The 27,328-nt window shown below is 44.3% G+C and overlaps 1 protein-coding gene across 1 annotated transcript in view; it reads left to right on the top strand.

Moving 5' to 3' along the window:
• The window catches only part of LOC139413439 (plexin-A2-like), a 57,203-nt gene extending 42,964 nt beyond the window's left edge, over positions 1 to 14,239 (top strand). Inside the window, exons 14-32 of the mRNA XM_071160826.1 lie at positions 1,032 to 1,149; positions 2,932 to 3,068; positions 4,402 to 4,569; positions 5,364 to 5,457; positions 5,624 to 5,863; positions 5,980 to 6,123; positions 6,679 to 6,913; positions 7,020 to 7,162; positions 7,306 to 7,574; positions 8,901 to 8,967; positions 9,188 to 9,334; positions 10,167 to 10,326; positions 10,469 to 10,572; positions 11,719 to 11,815; positions 11,944 to 12,137; positions 12,242 to 12,411; positions 12,525 to 12,737; positions 13,259 to 13,409; positions 13,621 to 14,239. Coding sequence (XP_071016927.1) covers positions 1,032 to 1,149; positions 2,932 to 3,068; positions 4,402 to 4,569; positions 5,364 to 5,457; positions 5,624 to 5,863; positions 5,980 to 6,123; positions 6,679 to 6,913; positions 7,020 to 7,162; positions 7,306 to 7,574; positions 8,901 to 8,967; positions 9,188 to 9,334; positions 10,167 to 10,326; positions 10,469 to 10,572; positions 11,719 to 11,815; positions 11,944 to 12,137; positions 12,242 to 12,411; positions 12,525 to 12,737; positions 13,259 to 13,409; positions 13,621 to 13,716 — 2,947 coding nt within the window. The 3' untranslated portion in view covers positions 13,717 to 14,239. The remainder of the gene's footprint in view (positions 1 to 1,031; positions 1,150 to 2,931; positions 3,069 to 4,401; positions 4,570 to 5,363; positions 5,458 to 5,623; positions 5,864 to 5,979; positions 6,124 to 6,678; positions 6,914 to 7,019; positions 7,163 to 7,305; positions 7,575 to 8,900; positions 8,968 to 9,187; positions 9,335 to 10,166; positions 10,327 to 10,468; positions 10,573 to 11,718; positions 11,816 to 11,943; positions 12,138 to 12,241; positions 12,412 to 12,524; positions 12,738 to 13,258; positions 13,410 to 13,620) is intronic.
• Positions 14,240 to 27,328: the final 13,089 nt, after the last annotated feature.

The raw sequence follows: 27,328 nt of genomic DNA, 5'->3' as shown, positions 1-27,328 counted from the left end.
AGATAAACAGTTTGCAGCAGGCTTGCTTTAGTGTACTGAGGAGTGTAGAGCAGAGCTGTTTTGTGTGTCTTCGTGAGGCTGACGGCACCGCTGTAATTGAAATGCGCTGCATGTCACTGACTGCAGGGACAATCTGTTAGCCATGGGTTTCTCTCACAGCCATGTCATTCAATTGGTCCATGGCTGAGGGCACCTTATTTATATCCTTGTATAAAGAAACATGCCAGCAGAAAATTGGAAAACTCGCCCGACATAGCAGAGGGGGGCGAGAAGAGGATTCATTGGGTCCTGTTATTGTCAGGTGAAAGGTTAATCCCTAAGACATTTCTGGGACTACTCATTTAGGCCCCACACAGTGCTTTAAAGCATGGCATTACAACCATTATTTTTACTGTAGGTCAGTTTTATAATGACTTATTCATTGCATACTTTATCTTATTGACCTGACACGCTAACAAATTTATGGAGAACACACTGTTGCCATGGTGCCCGAGTTAATGGTGGGTGGTAGAGATGGGGTGTAGTTTAACATTGCTATTCTATTGGTGCTATTGGTTTTCCATTAGGAAGAACGATGGCCTTCCATATTGACCTACCACTACTTTGAAAGTCTGCCACAATCACATTGAATGGAGAGACCAACAGAAAATAGCACTTTCTGTTCACTTGAAAAAAGTGTACAGCAAAGTTCTCTCTCTCCCTCTCCCTCTCCCTCTCCCTCTACCTCAATTCAATTTGCTTTATTGGCACGACGTAACAATGTACATATTGCCAAAGCTTATTAATATCGAAATTGTCAACAGGACAACAGTGACAACAATAACCAAGTGTCAAAATAACCATACATTCAACAATAACAATAAGCATACAGTAGTCTCTCTCTCTCTCTCTCTCCCTCTCTCTCTCTCTCTCTCTCTCTCTCCCCCTCTCCCTCTCTCTCTCTCCCCCTCCCCCTCTCTATCTCTCTCTCTCTCTCTCTCTCTCTCTCTCTCTCTCTCTCTCTCTCTCTCTCTGTGTCTGTGACTTGACAGGATTGTGTGTGAGATGGACTCTACGTCTCAGGGAAGGGCACCTGGTCCAGTCCAGCTGTGTGTTGGTGAATGTAGACCAGAACTACGAACTCAGTCCTCCCAGCTCTACTCCTTTGTGGTATGATATGCATACAGTGCCTTGCGAAAGTATTCGGCCCCCTTGAACTTTGCGACCTTTTGCCACATTTCAGGCTTCAAACATAAAGATATAAAACTGTATTTTTTTGTGAAGAATCAACAACAAGTGGGACACAATCATGAAGTGGAACGACATTTATTGGATATTTCAAAAATTTTTAACAAATCAAAAACTGAAAAATTGGGCGTGCAAAATTATTCAGCCCCTTTACTTTCAGTGCAGCAAACTCTCTCCAGAAGTTCAGTGAGGATCTCTGAATGATCCAATGTTGACCTAAATGACTAATGATGATAAATACAATCCACCTGTGTGTAATCAAGTCTCCGTATAAATGCACCTGCACTGTGATAGTCTCAGAGGTCCGTTAAAAGCGCAGAGAGGATCATGAAGAACAAGGAACACACCAGGCAGGTCCGAGATACTGTTGTGAAGAAGTTTAAAGCCGGATTTGGATACAAAAAGATTTCCCAAGCTTTAAACATCCCAAGGAGCACTGTGCAAGCGATAATATTGAAATGGAAGGAGTATCAGACCACTGCAAATCTACCAAGACCTGGCCGTCCCTCTAAACTTTCAGCTCATACAAGGAGAAGACTGATCAGAGATGCAGCCAAGAGGCCCATGATCACTCTGGATGAACTGCAGAGATCTACAGCTGAGGTGGGAGACTCTGTCCAAAGGACAACAATCAGTCGTATATTGCACAAATCTGGCCTTTATGGAAGAATGGCAAGAAGAAAGCCATTTCTTAAAGATATCCATAAAAAGTGTTGTTTAAAGTTTGCCACAAGCCACCTGGGAGACACACCAAACATGTGGAAGAAGGTGCTCTGTTCAGATGAAACCAAAATTGAACTTTTTGGCAACAATGCAAAACGTTATGTTTGGCGTAAAAGCAACACAGCTCATCACCCTGGACACACCATCCCCACTGTCAAACATGGTGGTGGCAGCATCATGGTTTGGGCCTGCTTTTCTTCAGCAGGGACAGGGAAGATGGTTAAAATTGATGGGAAGATGGATGGAGCCAAATACAGGACCATTCTGGAAGAAAACCTGATGGAGTCTGCAAAAGACCTGAGACTGGGACGGAGATTTGTCTTCCAACAAGACAATGATCCAAAACATAAAGCAAAATCTACAATGGAATGGTTCAAAAATAAACATATCCAGGTGTTAGAATGGCCAAGTCAAAGTCCAGACCTGAATCCAATCGAGAATCTGTGGAAAGAACTGAAAACTGCTGTTCACAAATGCTCTCCATCCAACCTCACTGAGCTCGAGCTGTTTTGCAAGGAGGAATGGGAAAAAATGTCAGTCTCTCGATGTGCAAAACTGATAGAGACATACCCCAAGCGACTTACAGCTGTAATCGCAGCAAAAGGTGGCACTACAAAGTATTAACTTAAGGGGGCTGAATAATTTTGCACACCCAATTTTTCAGTTTTTGATTTGTTAAAAAAGTTTGAAATATCCAATAAATGTCGTTCCACTTCATGATTGTGTCCCACTTGTTGTTGATTCTTCACAAAAAAATACAGTTTTATATCTTTATGTTTGAAGCCTGAAATGTGGCAAAAGGTCGCAAAGTTCAAGGGGGCCGAATACTTTCGCAAGGCACTGTACATAGTACACATCTCTCTACTTCAGTAATATTGCTCTGGAACAGTTTGTTCTCATAGACTATCATATGAGTCATCGACAACAGAGTTGACAAAGTAACATGCCATGTGGAATATTGAGAAAATGCTCTTTTCCCAGACCTCTAACCTGGTGGGACTGACCCCTGGCCGAGGGCCTGAGTCTGGCGGAACTAAGGTCACCATCGTGGGGGAGAACCTGGGTGCTGGTAGCAGAGTGAATGTTACCTTTGGAAACCAGACCTGTGAGCTGTACAGGTGAGTGCAGAGGAGAAGGCCAAAAGAGAACCCTCTACAGAAGCTCCTACAAAAATCCTTATATAAAAGTGGGGACTTGATGAAAGTGCCTACTCTTATTTTTTCGGGACCAATTTTAAAAGGTCCTGTGCAGTTAAATATGTGATTTTCCCAGATTCTTCTGTTGAACTGTTTCAACGCGTTTCCACTGCTCCAGTCCAATGGCGACAAGCTTTACACCACTCCAACGAATACTTGACATTTTGTATGGTGATCTTAGGCTTCTGTGCAGCTGCTCGGCCATGGAAACCGATTTCATAAAGCTCCTGACGAACAGTTATTGTGCTGAAGTTGCTTCCAGAAGCAGTTTGGAACTCGGTAGTGAGTGTTGCAAACGAGGACAGACGTTTTTTACTCACTACGCGCTTCAGCACTCGGCGGATCCGTTCTGTGAGCTTGTGTGGCCTACCACTTCGCTGCTGAGCCGTTGTTGCTCCTAGAAGTTTCCACCTCACAATAACAGCACTTATATTTGACCGGGGCAGCTCTAGCAGGGCAGAAATTTGACAAACTGATTTGTTGGAAAGGTGGCATCTTATGACGGTGCCACATTGAAAGTCAGAGGATGCCATAGTCTTCAGTAAGGCCATTCTACTGCCAATATTTGTCTGTGGAGATTGCATGGCTATGTGCTCGATTTTATACACTTGTCAGCAACGGGTGTGGCTGAAATAGCCAAATCCTCTCATTTGCATATATACTTTTGTATATACAGTATGCTTTTGTATATACAGTGTATTTTTTCACACTATGAGGTTGGATTAATTATGATAATGCTCTTTTAGTGTAAGAGCTGTTTGAAAAGACTCCCTGAAATTGGTGGGATGGAGTTTTGGCCTGCCTGGTAACAGCACCAGGCATTCATTTAGTTAGTAGACCAAGAAAATGAATAAGAAATGATTTATTGGGAAATTGCTAAGAAGCCATTTATGTTTATTCTTGACCATTTTAATTTAAAACAATCCCAGAAGGTACTTAATTGTTACCCAGAAGAGTTGCTATTTGACAATGAGAGAAAAAAGACTGTATTGGACCTTTAAAGATCAAAAAGGCCTCGTTGTGAGAGTCAGTAGGGTGAAGAAGAGGAACCATTAGCTATAAATCCTCTAATTTACCACGTTTCCTCTGTAACGTGTCTCTATTGAGGAAGAGGCAGACAGTAATGCTCGCTCGCCCTGCATGGTAATGTGCATAACTCACTGTAGTAGAGTTAAGATTCCCATGAGGTAAAGAGTAGGCACTGACAGAATCAAAGGAATTTAACCTTGTTGGTATTCCCTGTTGGTTTTCCCAGACGGACCATGTCGGAGATTGTGTGTTTCTCGGCACCCTCTGTGACTGGCGCTGGCCTGGTGCAGGTCAGCCTCATTGTGGATCTGGCCAAGGTGCCAGGAAACCTGAGCTTTGAGTACATTGAGGATCCCACAGTCCAGCGCATCGAGCCAGAGTGGAGCATCACTAGGTACAGTAACCCCCCCAGCAAAGAATAAACTGCTATTTTAATAAACTATTGATGTTTTTCCCCCATTTGGTTCAGCTGTATATTACTGAGGGATAAGGTGAGTGAAGATGCAAGGCACCACAGCAACCTGCTCTGCTGGCCTTCCTGTCAAAGATTATGCATGATAGTTGGTGCAGTGCGGGGTGTGACTCGAGGACACAGAAACAGCCAGACAGGGAGAAGTTGTGCAGTGGAGTGGCTAGTGGCTTTCTACTAAGTCAACTGACAGAGGATTTCACAGACTTATAATTAAAGTCCCATCGTCTCATCATCTGTGTGCAGTCACACCATGTGGCCACCAAAGCTTAGGTATCCTTTGAAGTGTGGGAATGACTGGATCCATCTCAAGCTAACTAGACAGATGTTCCACTTTTCCATTTAGTTTCTCTCTTCTCCAGATCGGTCTCATTTTATTCTGAGCTCTACATGTAGACCAAGTGATAACAGGGTTAGTTTGTTTGTGTTAATACATATAACACAATCAGGTAGCATTCAGGAAATGCCAGTCTTGGATACCTGATAGATGAATAAACAGGAAGCCAGCTAGCAGAACCGTTCCACTTGGCTCTAACTGGCCAGAACAGTTCAATGTTTTCCTGGTACCAAAGATGCATTTATGCTGAAAAAAGTACAATTCAATACAAATCAGGTGATTTTGATGAAGACAGGAAGAGGAAATTGCCGTTTATCTCCCGGATCACCTCTTCAGTGGCCAATATGGAGGTGTAAAATGGTGTATGTGTTGTGTTTTCTAGTGGACACACTACCCTGATGGTGACAGGGACCAACCTAGATGTGGTGCAGGAGCCGAGGGTCAGGGTCAAGTATGCTGGTCACGAGTCTGTCAACGTGAGTCTGTCCACTGATAACATATCTACATATATACGTATCTCTTTCCCCTGTCCTGTATATTGTCTAGTCCTGAGAAATGGTGGCCAATTCTAATTGTCATTTCAAAAGTGTTGACAATTATTTCTTTGTTCTTGTCTGTCTCTGTCCTTGGATCTCTCCCCAGGTGTGTAAGGTGCTCAACACCACCACGATAAGCTGCTTTGCTCCTTCCCTGAAGGCAGAGTACACACCGGAGCAGGAGTCAGTGAAACACGTGGAGGAGTTTGGTTTTATCTTCAACAACGTGCAGGCCCTGCTCACCTACAACAGCACCAGTTTCATCTACTATCCCAACCCTTACCTAGAGCCCCTCAGCTTGTCTGGGGTGCTAGAGCAGAAACCTGGCTCCCCCATCATACTCAAGGTGGGACCACCCAGCCCAACCTAAAGCAGCCCATAACTCTGTAGCAGTACTGTCATAAGATGAGGAGTTCTATCTACTGACCTGACGGATGTGGGGTTTCCCTCTTTGTGTTGCAGGGGCGTAACCTGGTGCCCTCGGCATCTGGAGGGGCCAGGTTGAACTACACTGTGCTGATCGGGGACACACCCTGTTCCCTCACCGTCTCTGACACACAGCTCCTCTGTGAGCCACCCAACCTCACAGGCCGGCACAAAGTCCTGGTCAGTTTGTCTGTCAGACTGTCGAAGTCCAGTTCTAGATAAACTATTAAAGGCCCAAAGCAGACGTTTTTGTATGAAATAATTTCTGTGTAACAATTAAGGAAGAATTTTGATAAGACAGTCTGTGAGTGGTCTGAATGGGGAGGGGTAAACTGAAAACTATCTGTTAATGGTAGACAGATTGGTTTGGAACTCTCTTTATTATCGGTCTATTAACTTATTTACCGCTTGGTGATGTCCCCAAGCAAGCCAAAACTCCACCCATGCAAAACCTGCTGATTAGAAGTTCTTGAGTAGATTGTATTTTCAACCAGCAACTGGATGGAAATAACACTGATCAAATTATTTCAGACTTTTACACTGTTCTTTTCATTAGCTGCTATACAATATGATACAAAACACAGAAGAACTTGGACTTTAAGTCAAATGCAGCTTGGCCAAGGTCAAACAAACATATAAAAAAGGAAAGTATTGATCAGTATAGTTGACCTATGTGTTACATTTTGCATGACGGCCTATGTACACGTGTGTTTATGGTTTATTGTCTATGTACAGGTCCAGGTGGGTGGTCTCCACATCTCTCCTGGTGCAGTCCACATCCGCTCAGACAGCCTGCTCACCCTCCCCGCCATCTTCAGCATCACGGCTGGAGGAGGCCTGCTGCTCATCATCGTCTTCATCGTCCTATTGGCCTATAGACGCAAGTCGCACGAGAATGACCTCACTCTCAAACGCCTGCAGATGCAGATGGACAACCTGGAGTCGCGAGTGGCTCTGGAGTGCAAGGAAGGTGAATCTGACCAGCACATGTTATCAGACAATCTCAACTGCCCATACAAGATAACAATAAAATGCTAATCCAATCATGCTTTCTCTCTCTCTGTAATTGCGCCTAGCTTTCGCTGAGCTGCAGACTGACATCAACGAGCTGACCAGTGACCTGGACAGGGCTGGGATCCCCCACCTGGACTACCGCACCTATACCATGAGGGTCCTCTTCCCTGGCTTCGATGACCATCCTGTACTCAGGGAGCTGGAGGTAACCAACCATTACAAACCTGGCAACACCTGACCCCTTGCCATCTACTGTATCTGTACATTATTTGTAGAATCAGATGATATACCCCATGCAAGATCCCTCTACTCTCTGAGGGTTCTGTGTGTGTCTCTGTGTGTGTGTAGGTGTCTGGGAGCGGGCAGCAGGGTGTGGAGAAGGCCCTGAAGCAGTTTGCCCAGCTGGTGAATAACAAAGTGTTCCTGCTGACATTTATCCGTACTCTGGAACTCCAGCGCTCCTTCTCCATGCGTGACCGCGGCTATGTGGCCTCGCTCATCATGACCGCGCTGCAGGGCCGCCTGGAGTACGCCACAGACGTGCTCAAACACCTCCTCTCTGACCTCATCGAGCGCAACCTGGAGAGCAAGAACCACCCTAAACTACTGCTGCGCAGGTACAGACAGAACGCTTGTACCTGTTTTTCTGAATGCTGAAAACCTCATATCACACAGAATAACTGTCACAGAGAGAGAGAGAGAGAGAGAGAGAGAGAGAGAGAGAGAGAGGAGACCACAGTGTGCCGTCACAGCAGTGATTTGTGACCTGTTGCCAAAAGAAAAGGGCAACCAGTGAAGAACCATCACCATTGTAAATACAACGCATATGTATGTCTATTTATTTTCCCTTTTGTACTTTCACTATTTGCACATTGTTACAACACGTTATATAGACATAATATGACGTTTGACATGTCTTTGTTCATTTGGAACTTCTGTAATGTTTACTGTTAATTTTTATTGTTTATTTCACTTTTGTTTATCATCTATTTCACTTGCTTTAGCAATGATAACATATGTTTCCCATGCAATAAAGCCATTGAATTGAGAGAGAGAGCGCGAGGGTAGACAGCCATTGTCAGTCTGACTTATACTCTATGTGCCACTCATGAAACATTCAGCTGAAGCTCACATTTCCTCCCCTCCACCTCACTTTATTCTGCACAGCACATTGTTTTCCCAGGACTGGGAGAAGCCTGCTAAATCTTTCATAGGAGGCACTCAATCTGAGACACACTCTTTAAATATAAGGATGTGTTAACATGGGAGCCAGCAAGGCTGACCTTGTTAGCCCAAACATTCTGCAGTCACAAAAACAATCCCAAAGATAATGGAATGCAGGCAATGGGAAAGAAGTGATAGCCAGCTATATGTTTGAGAATGAGCATTGAGCAGGAGCTAGGAGCTAGAAGCAGAGCTGCCATGTCTATCGGCACCATCTTTCGAGAAGGAAAGAGGTGAGCAAGTTAGGAGGCTGCAATGGAGCTATACTGTAGTATTACCTCTAAGGGGAGGCGAAAGGTTCATATTTAACAGCTAGATCTTTGAATGTTTTATCAGATAGAACATACAAGTATGTTTTAGTGTATCTATTGATACATAATAAATCACAATCTTGCCCACATAGCGTTTGATGATGGGATGAGCACTGCTGACACAGTGAAAGGAGAGAAAGTGGTCAGATAGTAGCTTTTGCACAATTATGTCATGACCCAAATAGGTTCCATTCTATAGCAGCAGCACTCAGGTTCTGGTGTTAGTCCTCTGAGACCATGCAGAGCAGCATGTTACTTTTACATAAACTAACTCACCATGTTGTTTTTTACACAACTCTGGGTTGTCTACCGTCCCTCTTAAGCATTCTCTCTACCTAAATGGTCAGACCACTCGACGTTCCGACATCTCCCTCTTTTAAAATGCATCCGTCTGTTCCTGTCTTGCAGAACCGAGTCAGTTGCAGAGAAGATGCTGACTAATTGGTTTGCCTTCCTACTTCACAAATTCCTTAAGGTAATATCAATGACTTGGAACCTCATCACTGCAGATGTCACCATGATATATCACTCCAATTCCTCGAATGATTGTTATTGATGATACACCAGATGGATTTCTATGTGCGTTGGGATTACACGTGTGTGATATGGACGTGTTTTATGAACAATGTACATCTCCTCTCCTTTCCTCTCTCAATCCTCTCCTCTCGCACACGTCCTTTCCTTCCTGGACAAAGGAGTGTGCAGGTGAGCCTCTCTTCATGCTCTACTGTGCCATCAAGCAGCAGATGGAGAAGGGACCTATCGACTGCATCACTGGGGAGGCACGCTACTCCCTCAGTGAAGACAAACTCATTCGCCAGCAGATTGACTACAAGACCCTGGTGAGTCACCATACCATACGACAATATGTCTTAGATGTCGGATTCTATTAAAACCACTTGGAGTATTTTCTTAGTCATAGTTGCCACCATAAAAGTGAGGGGCTTGCTTACACCACAGTTGGTAGGGGACATGCTGTGCGCGCCTCTGTAAATATTAACTCATGGTGCCCTTATGTCAAAGCTCTGAATAGGAGATAATTAATTGGCTACTGTAGATAATACGATCTAGAAGAAAAAGAAACGCACACCTATTAAGACGAGGTGCTGGCTAGCGGAGTAGAAAACTTGAAAATAAAAGAGAGCCGCACACTCTAGGAGCTCAGATGCAAAAATGTAATTACCAACGTTTCGACAGCCAAGCTGTCTTCATCAGGGTATATAGATAATACAACTGTAAAGAGCCAAAAGGATGATACAAATCATGTTTGACATGCTGTTCAGTGACACAATCAGCTAAGAGTTAAACCTGATGATGTAATCAAGGCTTGGCCCCTGGGAGAACTTGTCCGTAGCTAAAGCAGAAGTTGGATGCAGCAACAGTGTGGCTCATCCCCCAGAGGCATTAGCCTGAGAGCAGCCCAGTTACAAGACGACACGTCTCTGGTCACCCTGTGGGAGAGGTTGTGTCTCATTATCCATTTAATGCCCCACTAGAGCTGGCAACCCGACATTCAGCTGAAAGTGTGAAATTACATTTCTGGCCAAAGCTGTGAGAGAGATGGCACACAAGGAGAGGAGAGCCTTTTCCATGCAGCCAGGAGGCCGGTTTAAAGAGAGGGACAGTGAATACTAATAACAGCACTCTCTCTCTCTCTCTCTGGTCCCTCCTCAGACTCTGAGCTGTGTGAACCCAGACAACGAGAACAGCCCTGAGTTCCCCGTTAAGGTGCTCAACTGTGACACCATCACCCAGGTGAAGGAGAAGATTCTGGATGCTGTCTGTAGGAACATGCACTTCTCCCAGAGGCCTCGGGCTGCGGACATGGACCTGGGTGAGACAGACTGGCTCCAGTCAGAATGAATGGATGACATACAATAACTAATACAGTGGTTATTCACTGTCTGCTTGTGTCTGACTTATTGAACCTTGAAAAGGGACTCATAGATGCACACCTGGGTTTTTCCCCCCACCAGAATGGCGCCAGGGGAGGACGGCACGTGTGGTCCTGCAGGATGAAGACATCACCACTAAGATTGAAGGAGACTGGAAGAGACTAAACACCCTCATGCACTATCAGGTCAAACCACTCAATCCCCATCACACAGTTCACTAACACAGTTCACAGCCTCTGTACATTCTGTTGTCCACAATGCTGCCTCTGGCCATAGTAAACCAAACTAATCCACCTCTCTCATCTCCTGTATTAGTCAGATGCCTCCTGCTATGGGTAGATCATGAGGGTTGTTCATGTTAAACAGCTTTAAATAGAGCACTAGTGTAAACACATTAAAGTCCATCTCACTCTGCACTCACAAATGCTCTGACTATGGGGTGTAAAACATGTTTGCATTAAGCCAAGAGACAAAGACATCCAACTTTAGCTGCCACACCAGGAGGGGGGGGTGTCAAAGAGATGAATGTGTTGATAAAATCTATCAAGGAAATGAACAATTTCCCTCGATTACTTTTAGTCTCTCTGGGGGGGAAATGCTCCTCTCTGCTACGTACCTGGTTCTGTGACAGCCCGGTCTGTGGCTCCTGTAGAGCAGCAGCAGTGATTTCTACTCATGCTGGGAGCCTGCTTTACTGCAAAAGGCATGCACACCTCTCTGACCTTCTTCTCCCCTACCAACCCACCGCAGGAGCCTGCTGAGGGGAGGATGGCTCATAATAATGGCTGGAATGAAGTGAATGGAATGGGTTCCAGCCATTATTATGAGCAGCCTCCTGTGCTGGGTTGGTAAGGGAGAAGAAGGGTCCGAGAGGATTTGAATTACCATTCCAATTATTCCGTTCCATCCATTATTATGAGCCCATCCCCAATTAAGGTGCCACCAACCTCCTGTGCAACCCACACACTCACTCCGTTCTACCACAGCAGGCCACCTTGTGACTCGTGTTCAGGTCCAAGCTTCGAAGCTTCAGTGACAGCATCTTCTCTAGTGTTGCGCAGAGCGTCTGGAACTCCCTCCCTCCAGCCATCTGTGACTCTGAGTTCATCACTATCTTTCAGCCCCACCTAAAAACCCACATCTTCACCATTGCCTACCCCCTAAGTTCAAGTTTATTATACTGCCTATCACAAATTGAAAATTTAATAACTTCTATAGGTCTTCATTGGGCCAAATTTCTCATATCAATGTCATGTTCTGACCCAATAATGTGGATTTGGGAGTGGGTCAAACTGACATGAACCCTTGTGTTTTCCGTATGAATCCTGCAGGTGTCAGACCACTGTGTGGTAGCCCTGGTGCCCAAGCAGATGTCCTCGTACAACCTGCCCTCCTCAGCCAGCTTCCCACGCAGCATCAGTAAATACGGTCAGTCAATCAGACCTTCCCTGGAGCCACTCTCACCACCAAACCACTCACTTACCTATTCATTATTCTACCAGACCGACTGAGATAATATATCGTGACCGTCTGTCTGGGACCCTCTCTCTCTGCAGATGTACCATTCCGCTCCACCCCCACCAGTCCTGACAGCCCTCACTCCCGCGTGCCCATGCTCACCCCGGACATGGAGAGTGGGGTGAAGGTGTGGCACCTGGTCAAGAACCACGACCATGGGGACCAGAAGGAGGGTGAGCGCGGCTCCAAGATGGTGTCCGAGATATACCTGACCAGGCTACTGGCTACTAAGGTATTCCCTTACTCTCCCCCCAGAGCATCTTAGCAATTACAGATCCAGTCATTTTGTTCCAATGCTATGGTGTGTTTTTAACATTGCTGTGGTTTTTTATTTAGGGTACACTGCAGAAGTTTGTGGATGATCTGTTTGAGACGTTGTTCAGCACTGTGTGCCGGGGCAGTGCTCTTCCACTCGCCATCAAGTACATGTTTGACTTCCTGGACGAGCAGGCTGACAAGCATGGCATCCATGACATGGACGTTCGCCACACATGGAAAAGCAACTGGTAAGGGAGTGCAGATTTAATGTGCTACTTGAAAGCAATAATGATTTTATGCTGATCGTGTCAATATATAGACTGTCTATAAACTGTTCTTTCTCATCCTCCCTCTGTCCCAGCCTGCCTCTGCGCTTCTGGGTGAATGTGATCAAGAACCCGCAATTTGTGTTTGACATCCATAAAAGCAGCATCACAGACGCCTGTCTGTCTGTGGTGGCTCAGACCTTCATGGACTCCTGCTCTACCTCAGAGCATCGCCTGGGCAAGGACTCCCCCTCCACCAAGCTACTCTACGCCAAGGACATCCCCAACTACAAGAGCTGGGTGGAGAGGTGAGATGAGTGTGTGTTTTACTCAAATCACTCAACTGTAATATTATTAATGGATTCGTAGTTATTCTTTTACACTGAAATCACAGAGGAAGACTGACTTCAGTGTCCAGGCTTTTTGTTAACAGTCCACAGTGAAACATATACCCACTGGGCACACACTAGTTGAATCAATGTTGTTTCCACATCATTTCAATGAAATGATGTTGAACCAACGTGGAATAGATGTTGAATTGATGTCTGTGCCCAGTGGGTAGCAGCTAGCTACGACATGTTTGCCAGTTTGCGCTCTGAAGTTGTTTCCACCCGGAATATTAACAAGACAACACTCCATCTTAACTTGTCCTCCACACTTACTGGATTGGTCGAACAGTGCAGAAGAGAACCTGTCAACAGTTTTTTTTTTTATCTCGTCATGTCCAGAATGTGGGGTGTGTAGTTTCAGGTGTTTCTTTTACGCCTGCTGTGTTTAGGTTACATGTTGGCTGACAGAACAGCCTGTGTGCGTTTCTGTCTCCCGCTAGGTACTACGCGGACATAAACCGCCTACCTGCCATCAGTGACCAGGACATGAATGCCTACCTGGCCGAGCAGGCCCGTCTTCACTCCAATGAGTTCAATGTGCTGTGTGCCCTGCACGAGATGTATGCCTACGTCAGCAAGTACAGCCAAGAGGTGAGGCCCTATACCTCAATGTCTTTACAAAATACAGTAGGGGGCTAGGGTGGCATCCAAAACAGGGGCATCTAGATTCAACGTAAATTAAAGTACCTCTTAGCCTGCCTAATTGTAGTAACAGGAGGGTATTTGCAGCACAAAGTACAGTAACCTTGTGTTTCCCTGCCTGCTTTGCTGATTTCGTGTCTGTCTTGTATGTGTATGTCAGATCATTGAGGCCCTGGAGCAGGATGATCAGGCCCAGAAGCAGAGGCTGGCCTACAAAGTAGAGCAGATCATCACAGCCATGTCTGTGGAGAGCTGAGGCAGACGTGTGTACTCAGAGACACACAGACAGACAAGGCCCAGGACACAGGTCACATGCTACCAGAAGAGCAAGCAGCCCCACAAGCAGCAGGTGAAGGAAACTGAACAACATAATAATTCAGCCTGAGTGCTCAACAAGGGAAGAGCACAGATATACAAGCAAATTCACCAAGCACTGCTGTCCTCTCTCTGTCTGCTGCAGTGGGGCCACATGTGGAGGTGTAAGGGATGAGCAGGCAACGAGAGACTACTAAACAGTACCACAAAAACAAAATACATGCATATCATAGCCTTGGCCTTGGACTGACATTCCCTTTTCAGCGGACAAGTCTAATGCTGCGTCATAAAGCCTTCAGGAAGCCTTATGAAGGCTCCTTGAAGGTTTCAGTTAATGAACTCTGCGATTAGGTGACATTAAAATGTCATCTCCAGATCATCCAAGGTAGCAAAATATTTTTGTTTGGTTATCGCCCTGCCAGACACTCAATTTACCAGACACACTCTGAGCACTCTATCATAAAAACCCACACAAAGCTCTTATTACAGGGTGGGGGGGGGGGGGGGGGGGGTCAATTCTATTATGGCGTACTTTGGGCTGGATTCAATCAAATCTGCCTTAGTAATGTTTACACAGTAACTCTGCCTACTGCCTGTGCAAACATGTGCCTAAATCTGGGAACTGGTTGCATTGTGAGGGGAGGTAATCTGGTGCCCAAAACCTTCTATGAGTCTATTTGAATTTATTTATGCTGTTGTGTACATACTGCAGTCCAGATTTAATTGAATTAAGCCATCAGAATTCAGTACATTTGTAAAGAGAATACATCTGAATAGAAAACCATTCCAAATATACCCATTATTTAAAATTATCACTTCAGCCTGTTGACCCTTGCTCTTAGTCCTAAAAGTTTCTCATGTTTCATACTATGTAAAATGCCCTGTAGCCAAAGTAGAAATTATATTTAGAAAAGTTTAACAAGGTGGTCTTAAGTTATTAAGGCACTCTGGGGATGACAGAAATTAGGGAAGTGGGTTTCTAGACCATGTATTTAACCAACTGTATATTAGCAGTGACCCAAAGTAGCCAATGGAGCTTTGGGAATCATTCCTTAGAGCTGGAAGATTAATGACACTTCCTGTGGGTCAGATCAGTTTCCTCTTGGTTTATGAGACCCCTCAGCCATCAGTCAATGTTTACATTGAACATGATACTTGAATTTCAGTAGATCATTGTGTTATACTTTCAGAGAATCCTCAGGTTTCTACATAGCATACTTTCAAAGGTGGAAACTCAAGATTCCTGTTGTATCAAGTAGACTGTAGCTTTCTTTTAAATATGTCCTATTAACGTTTTTAAAAGATGAGGTCAAGATGAGAGAATAGCCTTTTAAATGGTTTGAATTTAACATATTCAAATGACAAATTATTTTTGCTGTTACATTCACTGAGTGTCATCTTAAAGATTAGCATTATAAAACGGGACTCTCCATAGGATTGCTTTAATTCAGGGTTTCTGTTTGATATGTTTATCTGCACTGAAATCATTCATTACCCTCTTGATGAATTCTCCATTATTCTCCAGTAATTTTGACCAGTTACTTGTCCTGGGCCCGTTTTCCCAAAAGCATTCTTCATCGTTAGACCCTTCTTCATAGGAACATTATTACATCTCCAAGCTGTTTCCCAAAACCATCGTTATTAACGTAGCACTTGAAACCAATCGTAATCTAATACCTGTCTCAGACAACTTGTAGAACAGCTAAGTGCGTCCTTAGATGCTTTTTCCCCTCCTGCATCCCATTATACACAGAGGATATCCACTAAACATTAGAATCACATGGTTTATCAGTTTCTGTGGCCGCCAATGACTTCAGAACAACGCTGACTACAAATCCAAAGTTGCCAATGTCTTTGCAATTGATACAAACATGCGACGTATAAAAATATGCTTCAAATGAAAACTGAGATGAGTACATTAAAATATAAACAGTAGGCCTGTTTCATTCATATAGAAATACATTTAATGTTTTTTTAAATTTTATTTCACCTTTATTTAACCAGGTAGGCCAGTTGAGAACAAGTTCTCATTTACAACTGCAACCTGGCCAAGATAAGCAGTGCGAGACAAACAACAACACAGAGTTACACACCTCAAATAAACAAACGTACAGTCAATAGCACAATAGAAAATTATATGTACAGTGTGTGCAAATGAGGTAAGATTAGGGAGGTAAGGCAATAAATAGGCCATAGTGGTGAAGTAATTACAATTTAGCAATTAAATACTGGAATTATAGATGTGCAGAAGATGAATGTGCAAGTAGAGATACTGGGATGCAAAGGAGAAAAAAAATAAAAATAATAATCATAATAATAATAATAATATGGGGATGAGGTAGTTGGATGTGCTATTTACAGATAGGCTATGTACAGGTGCAGTGATCTGTGAGCTGCTCTGACAGCTGATGCTTAAAGTTAGTGAGGGAGATATGAGTTTCCAGCTTCAGTGATTTTTGCAATGTTCAATCAATTGAGTTCTATTTTGCTATTTTTAGACTACTGTCTGTATTTGTCTCTATATATTTAATGATGTGTAGCATAATGTACGCAATGATATGCCAAATCGGTGATTTAGTGCATTTTCATAAATGTAATTTGGTAAGCGTTATTATAATATTTGCAGCCGTAGGTGGTAATATCTCTCTAGAAACTGATCCGTCGTCAGTATTGTTAAATAATTATAATGTTAAGGAAAGATTTGCATGGAGAAAGCTGATCTTAGAGTCTATCAGTATGGGAAACGCATGTTACATATTTGGCAGTTGTAGGAAAGATGTCATATTTAAACACTCTTAAGCCTAAATTCCATCGCTATCGGGAAACCGGGCCCTGGTCATTTTGGTCAACATTGGAGGGCACTCCACAAATAGATATTCGTAAAAGAGTTTTAAAAACGTAACAGTTGAATCAAAATAAGAAAACCCATGTCCTGTTTAAGTGTTAAATGTTTCATGTGTGATGTTTTTATGATGATAATTTATAAATGTGTGGTGCAATAAACTGTAATACATTTTACCATTGAACCTTTTTTAAACAATAAATTATTGTATAAATATTGTACATACAAAACATTACTATTTTGGAAGCAAACGATTCACTTTGTACTGTTGCTATACATTAAAATGTCAACTGATGGAAATACATTTGTCTGGATTATAAATGAGTCCTTGCCAGCATGTGTCGGCCTTGATTATATGTTACACTTGTAGCTTATGGTTATGCATATTATTCTTTAAAATATTTCAGACCAATAGAATAGACGCCTTGACGCTGACTTGGCCCTTCTGCCTCACAATGAAGCTAACATGCAGTGGATTTTCTACTGAAGCATCTTGTGTTTCATAATTCATGGCAACTCCACTTCATGTTCCCATTCTTACACTGGAGCCAATGTCTGATGCGATTATTGGGAGGTGATTTGTCTGCCGGCGTAAGCAGCACTAGAACCAAACCAGCCCTGTAGCCTACTCTACTCATCATGCTTTGGCTGCATTAGCATGCAAATTGAATAGTGTTGTAAATTGGTATCGGTTTTGCCTGGAGTGGTTCTCTGAACAGGGCTCCCCCAGTCTGATGTCAGAGGTCGACACTGATCTTTGGGATGTTGTTCAACTGTTGTCCATTAATCTGGGTAATTGCTAACATTGATTTGGCTATCTCCATTATTGATGCCTTTAGAGCTCAGAAAGAGCTTGGAAAAGTAAATAACTTCAGGTCTGTCTTATTTTCTCGAAAAATTGTCCTGAGTATTTTATTGAGCTAAGATAAATCATTTGAGCAAATGAAAGAGGGATTGGATTCTCAGAATCTCTGAAAATCCATTTGTGGAAAATAGAATGAATTAAATACGAGCCACAAACGTGGCTATATTTGAACAAAGAACATTTTTTAATTAGAGATGGTACTTGACCACTTGTCCTACAGCCATCACACAATTCTACAGTATGTAGGTACAGTAGAGGGGGCCTCAAGGGTACTTACCATAGGAGTAATTAATTATTCATACTAACCCTCTGGGGCTCTATGTAAAGGAGCTGGGGAGAGGTACCTTGCCTTTAAGACCTTATACTGTACCTGTCATATCCAGGCAGAGGGGCCTTTTTCAGTACTAACAGCCTGACTTATCTGCCTGTCAGAGAGCCTCCACCCAGCAGCTAGCATTCAGCTCACCTCCCCAAGAAACACTGGGGAGCATCATTCGAGCTCACACCTTCTCCACCCAGACAGACAGACAGACAGAGACAGACAGACAGACAGACAATCAGCCTACAGGAAGTCCTATTATTTGGCATATGGCTAGAAACCAACTGGATTTATTCACACTACAGTAGAGCTACAAGAAACACACTGTGGCACTTTAATCACAACCCAACAACCATACAATCTGAGAGTGCATTTCCCCTGCTTGATGGGAACATAAATAAGCCTACTTGATTCTATCTAGTCACAATATGGCTGCTTCAATAGTCCAGATCTCGTCTTCCTCCATAGCCCTGGCTGCATTATGTTTGAGCCAGGGAAAGCAAGACCTTGCTTTCACTGCAGATCTTGGAGAATACTTCAGTTCATAGCTATTCCTGTGCAATGAATACTAAATGGGAAAGACCTTGGAGTCTCTTTGGACCCTGAGCAACAGAACAGTCCATGTAAAGTGTAGCCATTCTCTACGCACAAAGAAATCATACTAGTATCTACTATTTATCATTTAATATCTCACCTCACTTTTTCTCAAGCACATAATACATTATGCAGGTGCACATTTACAAACGCACATTCTGTCATAATGTAGTTAAAAATGATTGTTTATGAAAAAAAAGCGCTAAGTATAGCCATCATAGTCAGTGTTGTTGGATAGATGGATAGATGGATAGTCTAGACTGCTAGACCTATAATATTTGTTGCTCGTTAATCTCCAGTCTGGTGCCCAGACTTCATCTCTTCAAAATGTACAAACTGGTCATATCTCATGTTAAGAACAAGGTGATTACTTATAAGTCTACCTAACCTTTTTTTCACACACTTATTCACAAGTCATATCTAAATAAGATTCATGCACCCTAGTCAATAATTCATTTTTATGCCACTAGATGGTAGGCAACAATCAGATGGCAACAATCATTTAGTTTAGTTCTTAGGCTGGGAGGTGTAAACTGCATTACAGGAAACTTTCATCAATGCCTGAAAAGTGCTTTTTCAATGAAATGTCCATGTATCAGAGAGCACTTTAAAAAAAGTATTGATTCAACCTCAGTGAGAAAAAAACCAAGGCTGGCCAAAACAACTCCCTCTTGAGTAGGGAAAATACTGCAGAGACCTGGATAGAGAGAAACTGTGTTCGTGGCCGGACCCATTCTATTCAAAAGTCACCATTACATGTTAGACTAATGATTTACTGCAAAAGCATTTGTGTCAGTCTATTTGTCTTCCATTGTTTTATTCTAGTTAACTATAGGGCTATTATTGGCAACAATATAAGAGAAGTAATCATTCTCTGTTTTACGCTGTGGCATCTCATATTGAGTGACAATTACATATTCCCTGAACATCATATACAGTGGGGCAAAAAAGTATTTAGTCAGACACCAATTGTGCAAGTTCTCCCTCTTAAAAAGATGAGAGAGGCCTGTAATTTTCATCACAGGTACACTTCAACTATGACAGACAAAATGAGAAAAAAAATCCAGAAAATCTCATTGTAGGATTTTTAATTAATTTATTTGCAAATTATGGTGGAAAATAAGTATTTGGTCAATAACAAAAGTTTCTCAATACTTTGTTATATACCCTTTGTTGGCAATGACAGAGGTCAAGAGTTTTCTGTAAGTCTTCACAAGGTTTTCACACACTGTTGCTGGAATTTTGGCCCATTCCTCCATGCAGATCTCCTCTAGAGCAGTGATGTTTTGGGGCTGTTGCTGGGCAACACGGACTTTCAACTCCCTCCAAAGATTTTCTATAGGGTTGAGATCTGGAGACTGGTTAGGCCACTCCAGGACCTTGAAATGCTTCTTACGAAGCCACTCCTTCGTTGCCTGGACGGTGTGTTTGGGATCATTGTCACGCTGAAAGACCCAGCCACATTTCATCTTCAATGCCCTTGCTGATGGAAGGAGGTTTTCACTCAAAATCTCACGATACATGGCCCCATTCATTCTGTCCTTTACACTGATCAGTCGTCCTGGTCCCTTTGCAGAAAAACAGCCCCAAAGCATGATGTTTCCACCCCCATGCTTCACAGTAGGTATGGTGTTCTTTGGATGCAACTCAGCATTCTTTGTCCTCCAAACACGACAAGTTGAGTTTTTACCAAAAAGTTATATTTTGGTTTCATCTGACCATATGACATTCTCGCAATCTTCTTCTGGATCATCCAAATGCTCTCTAGCAAACTTCAGACGGGCCTGGACATGTACTGGCTTAAGCAGCGGGACACGTCTGGCACTGCAGGATTTGAGTCCCTGGCGGCGTAGTGTGTTACTGATGGTAGGCTTTGTTACTTTGGTCCCAGCTCTCTGCAGGTCATTCACTAGGTCCCCCCGTGTGGTTCTGGGATTTTTGCTCACAGTTCTTGTGATCATTTTGACCCCACGGGGTGAGATCTTGCGTGGAGCCCCAGATCGAGGGAGATTATCAGTGGTCTTGTATGTCTTCCATTTCCTAATAATTGCTCCCACATTTGATTTCTTCAAACCAAGCTGCTTACCTATTGCAGATTCAGTCTTCCCAGCCTGGTGGAGGTCTACAATTTTGTTTCTGGTGTCCTTTGACAGCTCTTTGGTCTTGGCCATAGTGGAGTTTGGGGTGTGACTGTTTGAGGTTGTGGACAGGTGTCTTTTATACTGATAACAAGTTCAAACAGGTGCCATTAATACAGGTAACGAGTGGAGGACAGAGGAGCCTCTTAAAGAAGAAGTTACAGGTCTGTGAGAGCCAGAAATCTTGCTTGTTTGTAGGTGACCAAATACTTATTTTCCACCATAATTTGCAAATAAATTCATTAAAAATCCTACAATGTGATTTTCTGGATTTTTTTTCTCATTTTGTCTGTCATAGTTGAAGTGTACCTATGATGAAAATTACAGGCCTCTCTCATATTTTTAAGTGGGAGAACTTGCACAATTGCTTGCTGACTAAATACTTTTTTGCCCCACTGTAGGTGGAGGTACACAGTGCCATTTTGCTGTATCCAGTGGCGATTTTAGCATGTAAATCCTGGTGGGGCAAACTCAAACTGTATTTCTTAGATGCATGCCAGCAAAGACCTACACAACACAACACTAAAAACAATAAATTAATTGCACTATAATGGCATTAAGAGGTGCCCACAAACTGTTAGGGCCAACATAAAGCACAATGGAGTGAATCCTTACTACCAATACACCTGGCTATCAGCGGAGTCTTCTTGTTTGGCAGCGAAACAATTAATTCAGCCTCGTTTACTGCCTTTTTAAAAGACATAGCTGATATAGCTGACTTGCTTAAACAAATGTGGTTTCTACTAACAATTGAGATATACAAACAATGGCATAAGGGAACGATGAGCGGACAAGAGTCATTCCGTAATTTCGATGAAGACATTAATGAGCGAGCTACGACGGACGTAGTCAATATAACTATGTGTTCAGCACTTTTGAAATGTACAGTGACAGAATACAGAACATGGGCTGCTATTACAGAATTTTCCCTGTACACCAAGTTAGAACCGTAGGATAAATAAAGTGGGTGTATAAAGCATACAATGAAACCTCTTACAATATTAGATGACGTTTCTCAAAAACAGGTTATAGGCTACATGTGCAGCACCACCGAGTCAGAACAGTAACGTTAGGCGGAATTAAGAGGTGAAAATAGACCAAATTATTAGGGTGAAGCACACTGGCTATTAACAGCTTACTACACAACATAAACTTAGTACTACTTTCTTAGCTACAGTATACATATCTCCCTTGCATATTACATAATGTATGCAGTAGCATACAATACATTTTTGGACTCACATTGGCTTGTGATGTGCTCACTTAAACATGAAGGCGGTGCGGCGGTTTTGTCATCAAACTTTGCCATCAAAGTCTGGCATTCTCTGAATTCATGGTGGGAACTCAGAAAAAAACACACACAGCCACTCCATTGAATAGCAGGCTACTGGTTGCATTGCACTGCTTGCAGTTGGCCACTGATTCCTTCCACACGACTCATTGTTGAATTTGCGATTTCCAACTTGTGTAATTTTTATGTCCAATGACCGATGAGCACCGATATGTTTTATCTATAATTTCTCTTCATTATTTCTCTTCATATGACAAGGATTAAAAAGGATTTGCCAGCAGATTGTCGACTTGATTCATGATGATGACTGCCAGCTAAGACTTTGAAAGTAAGATATTGACATGATCTGTCCAATCAAAGCTACTGTACATATGACGTGATTTGACGTAATTTTATCTGTGGCCAATGACCTTGAGCCTTCTTGGAAGAGCACTTGTAATATAACTCTAATGCAGGACCCAAAGGGCTGAAATTTTGGATATCTACCCTTACTAAGGACATACACTTTGTGATGAAGTAGTGTCCCCATCAGTGACAGAACACTGAGCCAATCATGGCGCAATGCTCCTATTTTTTGCTGGCTCGCCCCACTACCACAGAAAGCACTGAGCTAGGCTGAACATCTGCATTTTGGAGCTGCCTTACTCAAGAAAACAAAAAAGAGACCATGTGTGAATGAGGCTTTATTAACTCAATGATATATATTGTTTATTTTTTTTACATTGTTTGCAAACTGATATGTATTAATGCCAAAATAACATGCAAAACAGGCAAGCCCAAAAAAATCTCAATATTTATATATATAAAAGAAAATGCAAAAGATGTGGGGCTCAAAACAGCTCCACCTACCCTGAATGACATGTCGTCACTGGCTGTATCAGGTATAATAGATGGCGTCGAAGGGTAGGGCTGCTGTCTTATTGGCTCTTAACCAACAATACTATATTGTTTATTTTTTCGCGTTGTTCGTAACCTGTTTTGTACATAATGTTGCTGCTACCTTCTCTTATGACCGAAAAGAGCTTCTGGACATCAGAACTGGGATTACTCACTTTAAATTGGACGAGGAATTCTTCTTCAATGAGTCCGACGCAAGGGATATACTACGGACACCCGACCAGGCCCAGATCCCCGTGATTCGCTGGAAAATGAAATGTACGTTTTGTGGAAAGAGATCAGATGTCCCCTGATCCTCACATGGCGAGTGGCTAATCTGCCCTTGCCCTCCGTTCTGCTAGCTAACGTTCAATTGTTGGAAAATAAATGGGACAAACAGAAAGCACGCAAATCCTACCAACGGGATATTAAAAACTGTCATATCTTATGTTTCACAGAGTCAAGGCTGAATGACGACATTAAGAACATACAGCTGGCAGGTTATACACTTTATCGGCAGGACAGAACAGCATCCTCTGGTAAGACACTGGGCGGGGGCCTATGCATATTTGTAAGCAACAGCTGGTGCATGATATCTAAGGAAGTCTCATGGTTTTGCTCGCCCAAGGTAGAGTATCTCATGATACGCTGTAGACCACACTATCTACCTAGTGTGGAAGGACCACCAGAGGGCAGGCTGGGCTCATGGATAGTAGCCCAACAAGGCATGGGAGGCAAGGTAACCAGAGGCAATTAAGCACAGCTGACAGTACTAATGACATACTCTCCTTCCCCAATAAGAGAGAGAATGGAACCAGCAGAGGGGGGGGGAAACTATCTCTGGAAGATGGCCACCGAGAGAGAGGAGCTATCCAGGAAGAACCACTAAGACGGTGACAATCCCGTGACTTTTTGTTGTAGTTTAAAGATAATCCTATTATGTTCTTGTTTAATCTGGAGAAGAAGATGTATGTTTTTCCTTGGAAGATTTTCATTGATTATGTTGGAGTGTTTGTGTTGACCTAATGCCCTCAATAGAGAACTGTGTTCAATCAAGAAAACTTACTCCTGACTCGTTTATTCCACCTTCCCGCTTTAGAGTGACGCCCAATTAGTTGGTCCGCTCACATTGGTGGAGGATGCGGGCATTAGGTGGACGAGTGACACAAGGATAAGTGAGTAAATCAAGATTCTTCCAGTAGACCCGGAGGAACCATTCAAGAACGATGGATAACGCCCTACTACAACAATTGATCACGGCACAGCAGACAACCATAGAACTCCTGCAACAACAGCTGAGCCGACGAGAAGAACCTAGAGTTAAGTCAAGAGCGGCTGCTCACGCCATCTTGCCTCGTCTCTCCAAGGAGGATGATATTGAGGCCTTCCTCATGACCTTCGAAAAGACGGCCACCTTGGAAGAGTGGCCGCCCACAGAATGGGCGAGCGCATTAGCCCCTCTTTTAACCGGGGTGGCTCAGGAAGCCTATTTTGACCTGGATTCCCGCGAAGCTGCGGACTATGGGCGACTAAAAACTGAAATCCTGTCCCGGTACCAGCTGACTGCCAGAGATAGGGCTGTAAAATTCCATCAATGGACCTATACAGCTGATCAACCTGTCCGTGCCCAGATCTTCGCATTAATACGACTGACGAAACAGTGGCTAGAACCTGGAAAGGGAGTAGGACATGTGACAGAGCCTCTCGTAGTGGACAAGATATTGAGAGAATTACCCAGTGACTTAAAAAGGGTTGTGGGGCAAGCCAACCCGTTGTCAGCCGACGACATAGCCCAGGCGGTGGAAACATATCGGTCTACAGGGGAGTTGTTAAAAAGTGACAAGGAGGAACGGAAGGAGTCTTCCAATCCCGTACCACGACTCACCCCGGCGCGCCCGCCACCGAAACGTCCAAACCCCCCCCGGAGGTGGGAGAAGTCAGCCACCACACAGCAGGGTCTGTGTTATAAATGTCAGTCTCCCAACCATTATGCCCCACAATGTCCTAGCAAGGATGAGCCCATGGTCACGGAGTCATCACTGCCTATCCCCACACATCCCGTTTTGAGGGGGCAGGATCAACACTGTTGGTTAGCAGAGATAGCCCCAGCCTCAGAGATTCCGGTGCGAGTCGAAGGACAAGATGTGGTAGCTATTCTCGACTCGGGAAGTATGGTTACGTTAGTAGAGGAGCGGATGGTGACCTCCGCAACACTGCTACCAGACAAAGTAGCCGTATCCTGTATCCATGGAGACACCCACTATTACCCCACTGTGAATCTGCCTATTCTCACTCCAAAAGGAAGGTGTACAGTCAGGGCAGGGAAAGTGCCCCAGCTGAAGGTGCCATTATTGATCGGGAGAGACTGTCCCCTATATAAGGAGCTGCGGCAGATGACGTTATGTACGGGAAGAAGGGGGACAGGAAAGAAGAGAAAATCCAAGCCCGAGGTAGTAGTCCTACAAGGAGACGTAGCCGCGTCCTCGTCCTCTGCAGCAGAGGAAGAAATAGCGACCCAACGTTTACGACAGATATTCCAGGAAACCACTGATGAAGACACATGTGAAGGGTTATCCACAACGCAGGAAGGAAGGAGCAACCAGGCGCTAAGGGATATATTTGAAGCTCCATCCGAGGAGGGAACCTGGAAGGGATTCTCCTCGGTCACCCCTGATGGGGATGTGGAACATCCTCCACATCCCTCTATCGAGGTCGACCTGCCCCAGGAATTAAAGGGACAGTTCGGCACCTCGCAGCATAGAGACCCAGACCTAAGGGAGGCCATGAGGAAGGTGAAGGTGATCGACGGGAGGAACGTCGACGGATCAGGTGAGCCCCCTCTTCCTTACTATGCAATCAGGCGGGGTCTCTTATACTGGGTCGTACGACGAAGGGGGGAAAACCAGGAATTACTAATGGTGCCTAGGCCATACAGGGATACAGTTCTACAGTTAGCCCATTCCCACGTCCTAGGAGGACACCTGGCACGAGACAAGACTATTGACAGAATCATGCAGAGATTCTATTGGCCCCGGGTCACCCGGGATGTGGCCAAGTATTGTAGGACGTGTGATCAATGTCAACGTACAGCCCCAAGGCCACACCTACGTAACCCTTTGATTCCTCTCCCCATCATAGAGACTCCCTTTGAACGCATAGCTATGGACCTCGTAGGACCCCTCCCAAAATCCGCCAGAGGACACGAGTACATCCTAGTGGTTATAGATTACGCTACCAAGTTCCCGGAGGCCATACCCCTGCGGAACATGTCGTCAAAGGGAATTGCCAAGGAGTTATTCCTGATGTTCTCTCGTGTGGGCCTCCCCAAGACTATCTTAACCGATCAAGGAACCCCGTTCATGTCCCGGTTGATGAAGGACTTGTGTCGGTTATATCAGGTTCAACAGATACGTACAAGCATATTCCACCCTCAAACAGACGGGTTGTGTGAACGCTTGAACAAAACGATTAAAAGCATGTTGAGAAGAGTGGTGTCCCGAGACGGGAAAAACTGGGACATGCTTCTCCCACACTTAATGTTTGCCCTGCGAGAAGTACCCCAGGCATCCACTGGATTCTCTCCGTTTGAATTGCTCTATGGCAGACCCTGTCGAGGAATCCTCGACTTAGCCAAGGAGACCTGGGAGACCCAACCATGCCCCTTTCGATCCACAATAGAACACGTTACCCTGATGAGAGACCGCCTGTCCGCAGTGTGGCCCATAGTCAAGGAGCATATGGAGAAGGTCCAAAGGACCCAAGGCCGGGCCTATGATAAGTCCGCGACCCCCCGTGAGTTCACCGTGGGAGAGAAAGTGATGGTGCTTGTGCCCACGGCCGAACATCGCTTGCTGGCGCAGTGGAGGGGGCCCTACGAGGTAATGAAAAGGGTCTCACCGGTCAATTACCTCATCAAGCAACCTGACAGGAGGAAGAAGGTCCAACTCTATCACATAAACCTGCTGAAGACGTACCATGGACGAGACGAGGAGGTGGCTTTGATGGCCCTGGAGGGCAAAGGAAAAGAGGAGGCTCTACCACAGGTGCGCCGTGGCCAAACTCTCCTACCGGAGCAGTCAAGACAGCTAGACAAGCTGATTATGAACTTCGGTCGAATATTCTCTCCATTCCCAGGACAAACAGATGTCCTGTTCCACCATATCCACACTGAACCCGGCAAGAAGGTGCATATCCGCCCTTACAGGATTCTTGAGGCTCGCCGAGTCATCGCTAAGAAAGAGGTGAGGGAAATGTTGAGGATGGGCGTGATCGAGCCCTCGACGAGTGAGTGGTCCAGTCCCACAGTCCTGGTCCCCAAATCCGATGGTAGTATGAGACTCTGCAACGACTTTAGGGGCGTGAATGCCATCTCTACATTCGATGCGTATCCCATGCCCCGCGTGGATGAACTCTTGGAGCGCTTAGGAAAGGCCAAGTTCATCACTACCCTGGATTTGACAAAGGGATATTGGCAAGTGCCGGTGGCTCCGGAGGATCGCCCAAAGACTGCCTTCGCCACCCCAGAGGGGCTTTTCCAGTATGTGAGGATGCCCTTCGGACTGCACGGTGCCGCTGCAACTTTCCAACGCCTCATGGATGCCATTCTACGGCCCCATCAAGAGTATGCA

This window comes from Oncorhynchus clarkii, chromosome 7, assembly GCF_045791955.1.
Source record: "Oncorhynchus clarkii lewisi isolate Uvic-CL-2024 chromosome 7, UVic_Ocla_1.0, whole genome shotgun sequence".
Taxonomy (NCBI): domain Eukaryota; kingdom Metazoa; phylum Chordata; class Actinopteri; order Salmoniformes; family Salmonidae; genus Oncorhynchus; species Oncorhynchus clarkii.
The sequence above is the reverse complement of the archived record's forward strand: the minus strand, read 5'-3'. Positions and strand labels throughout refer to the sequence as shown.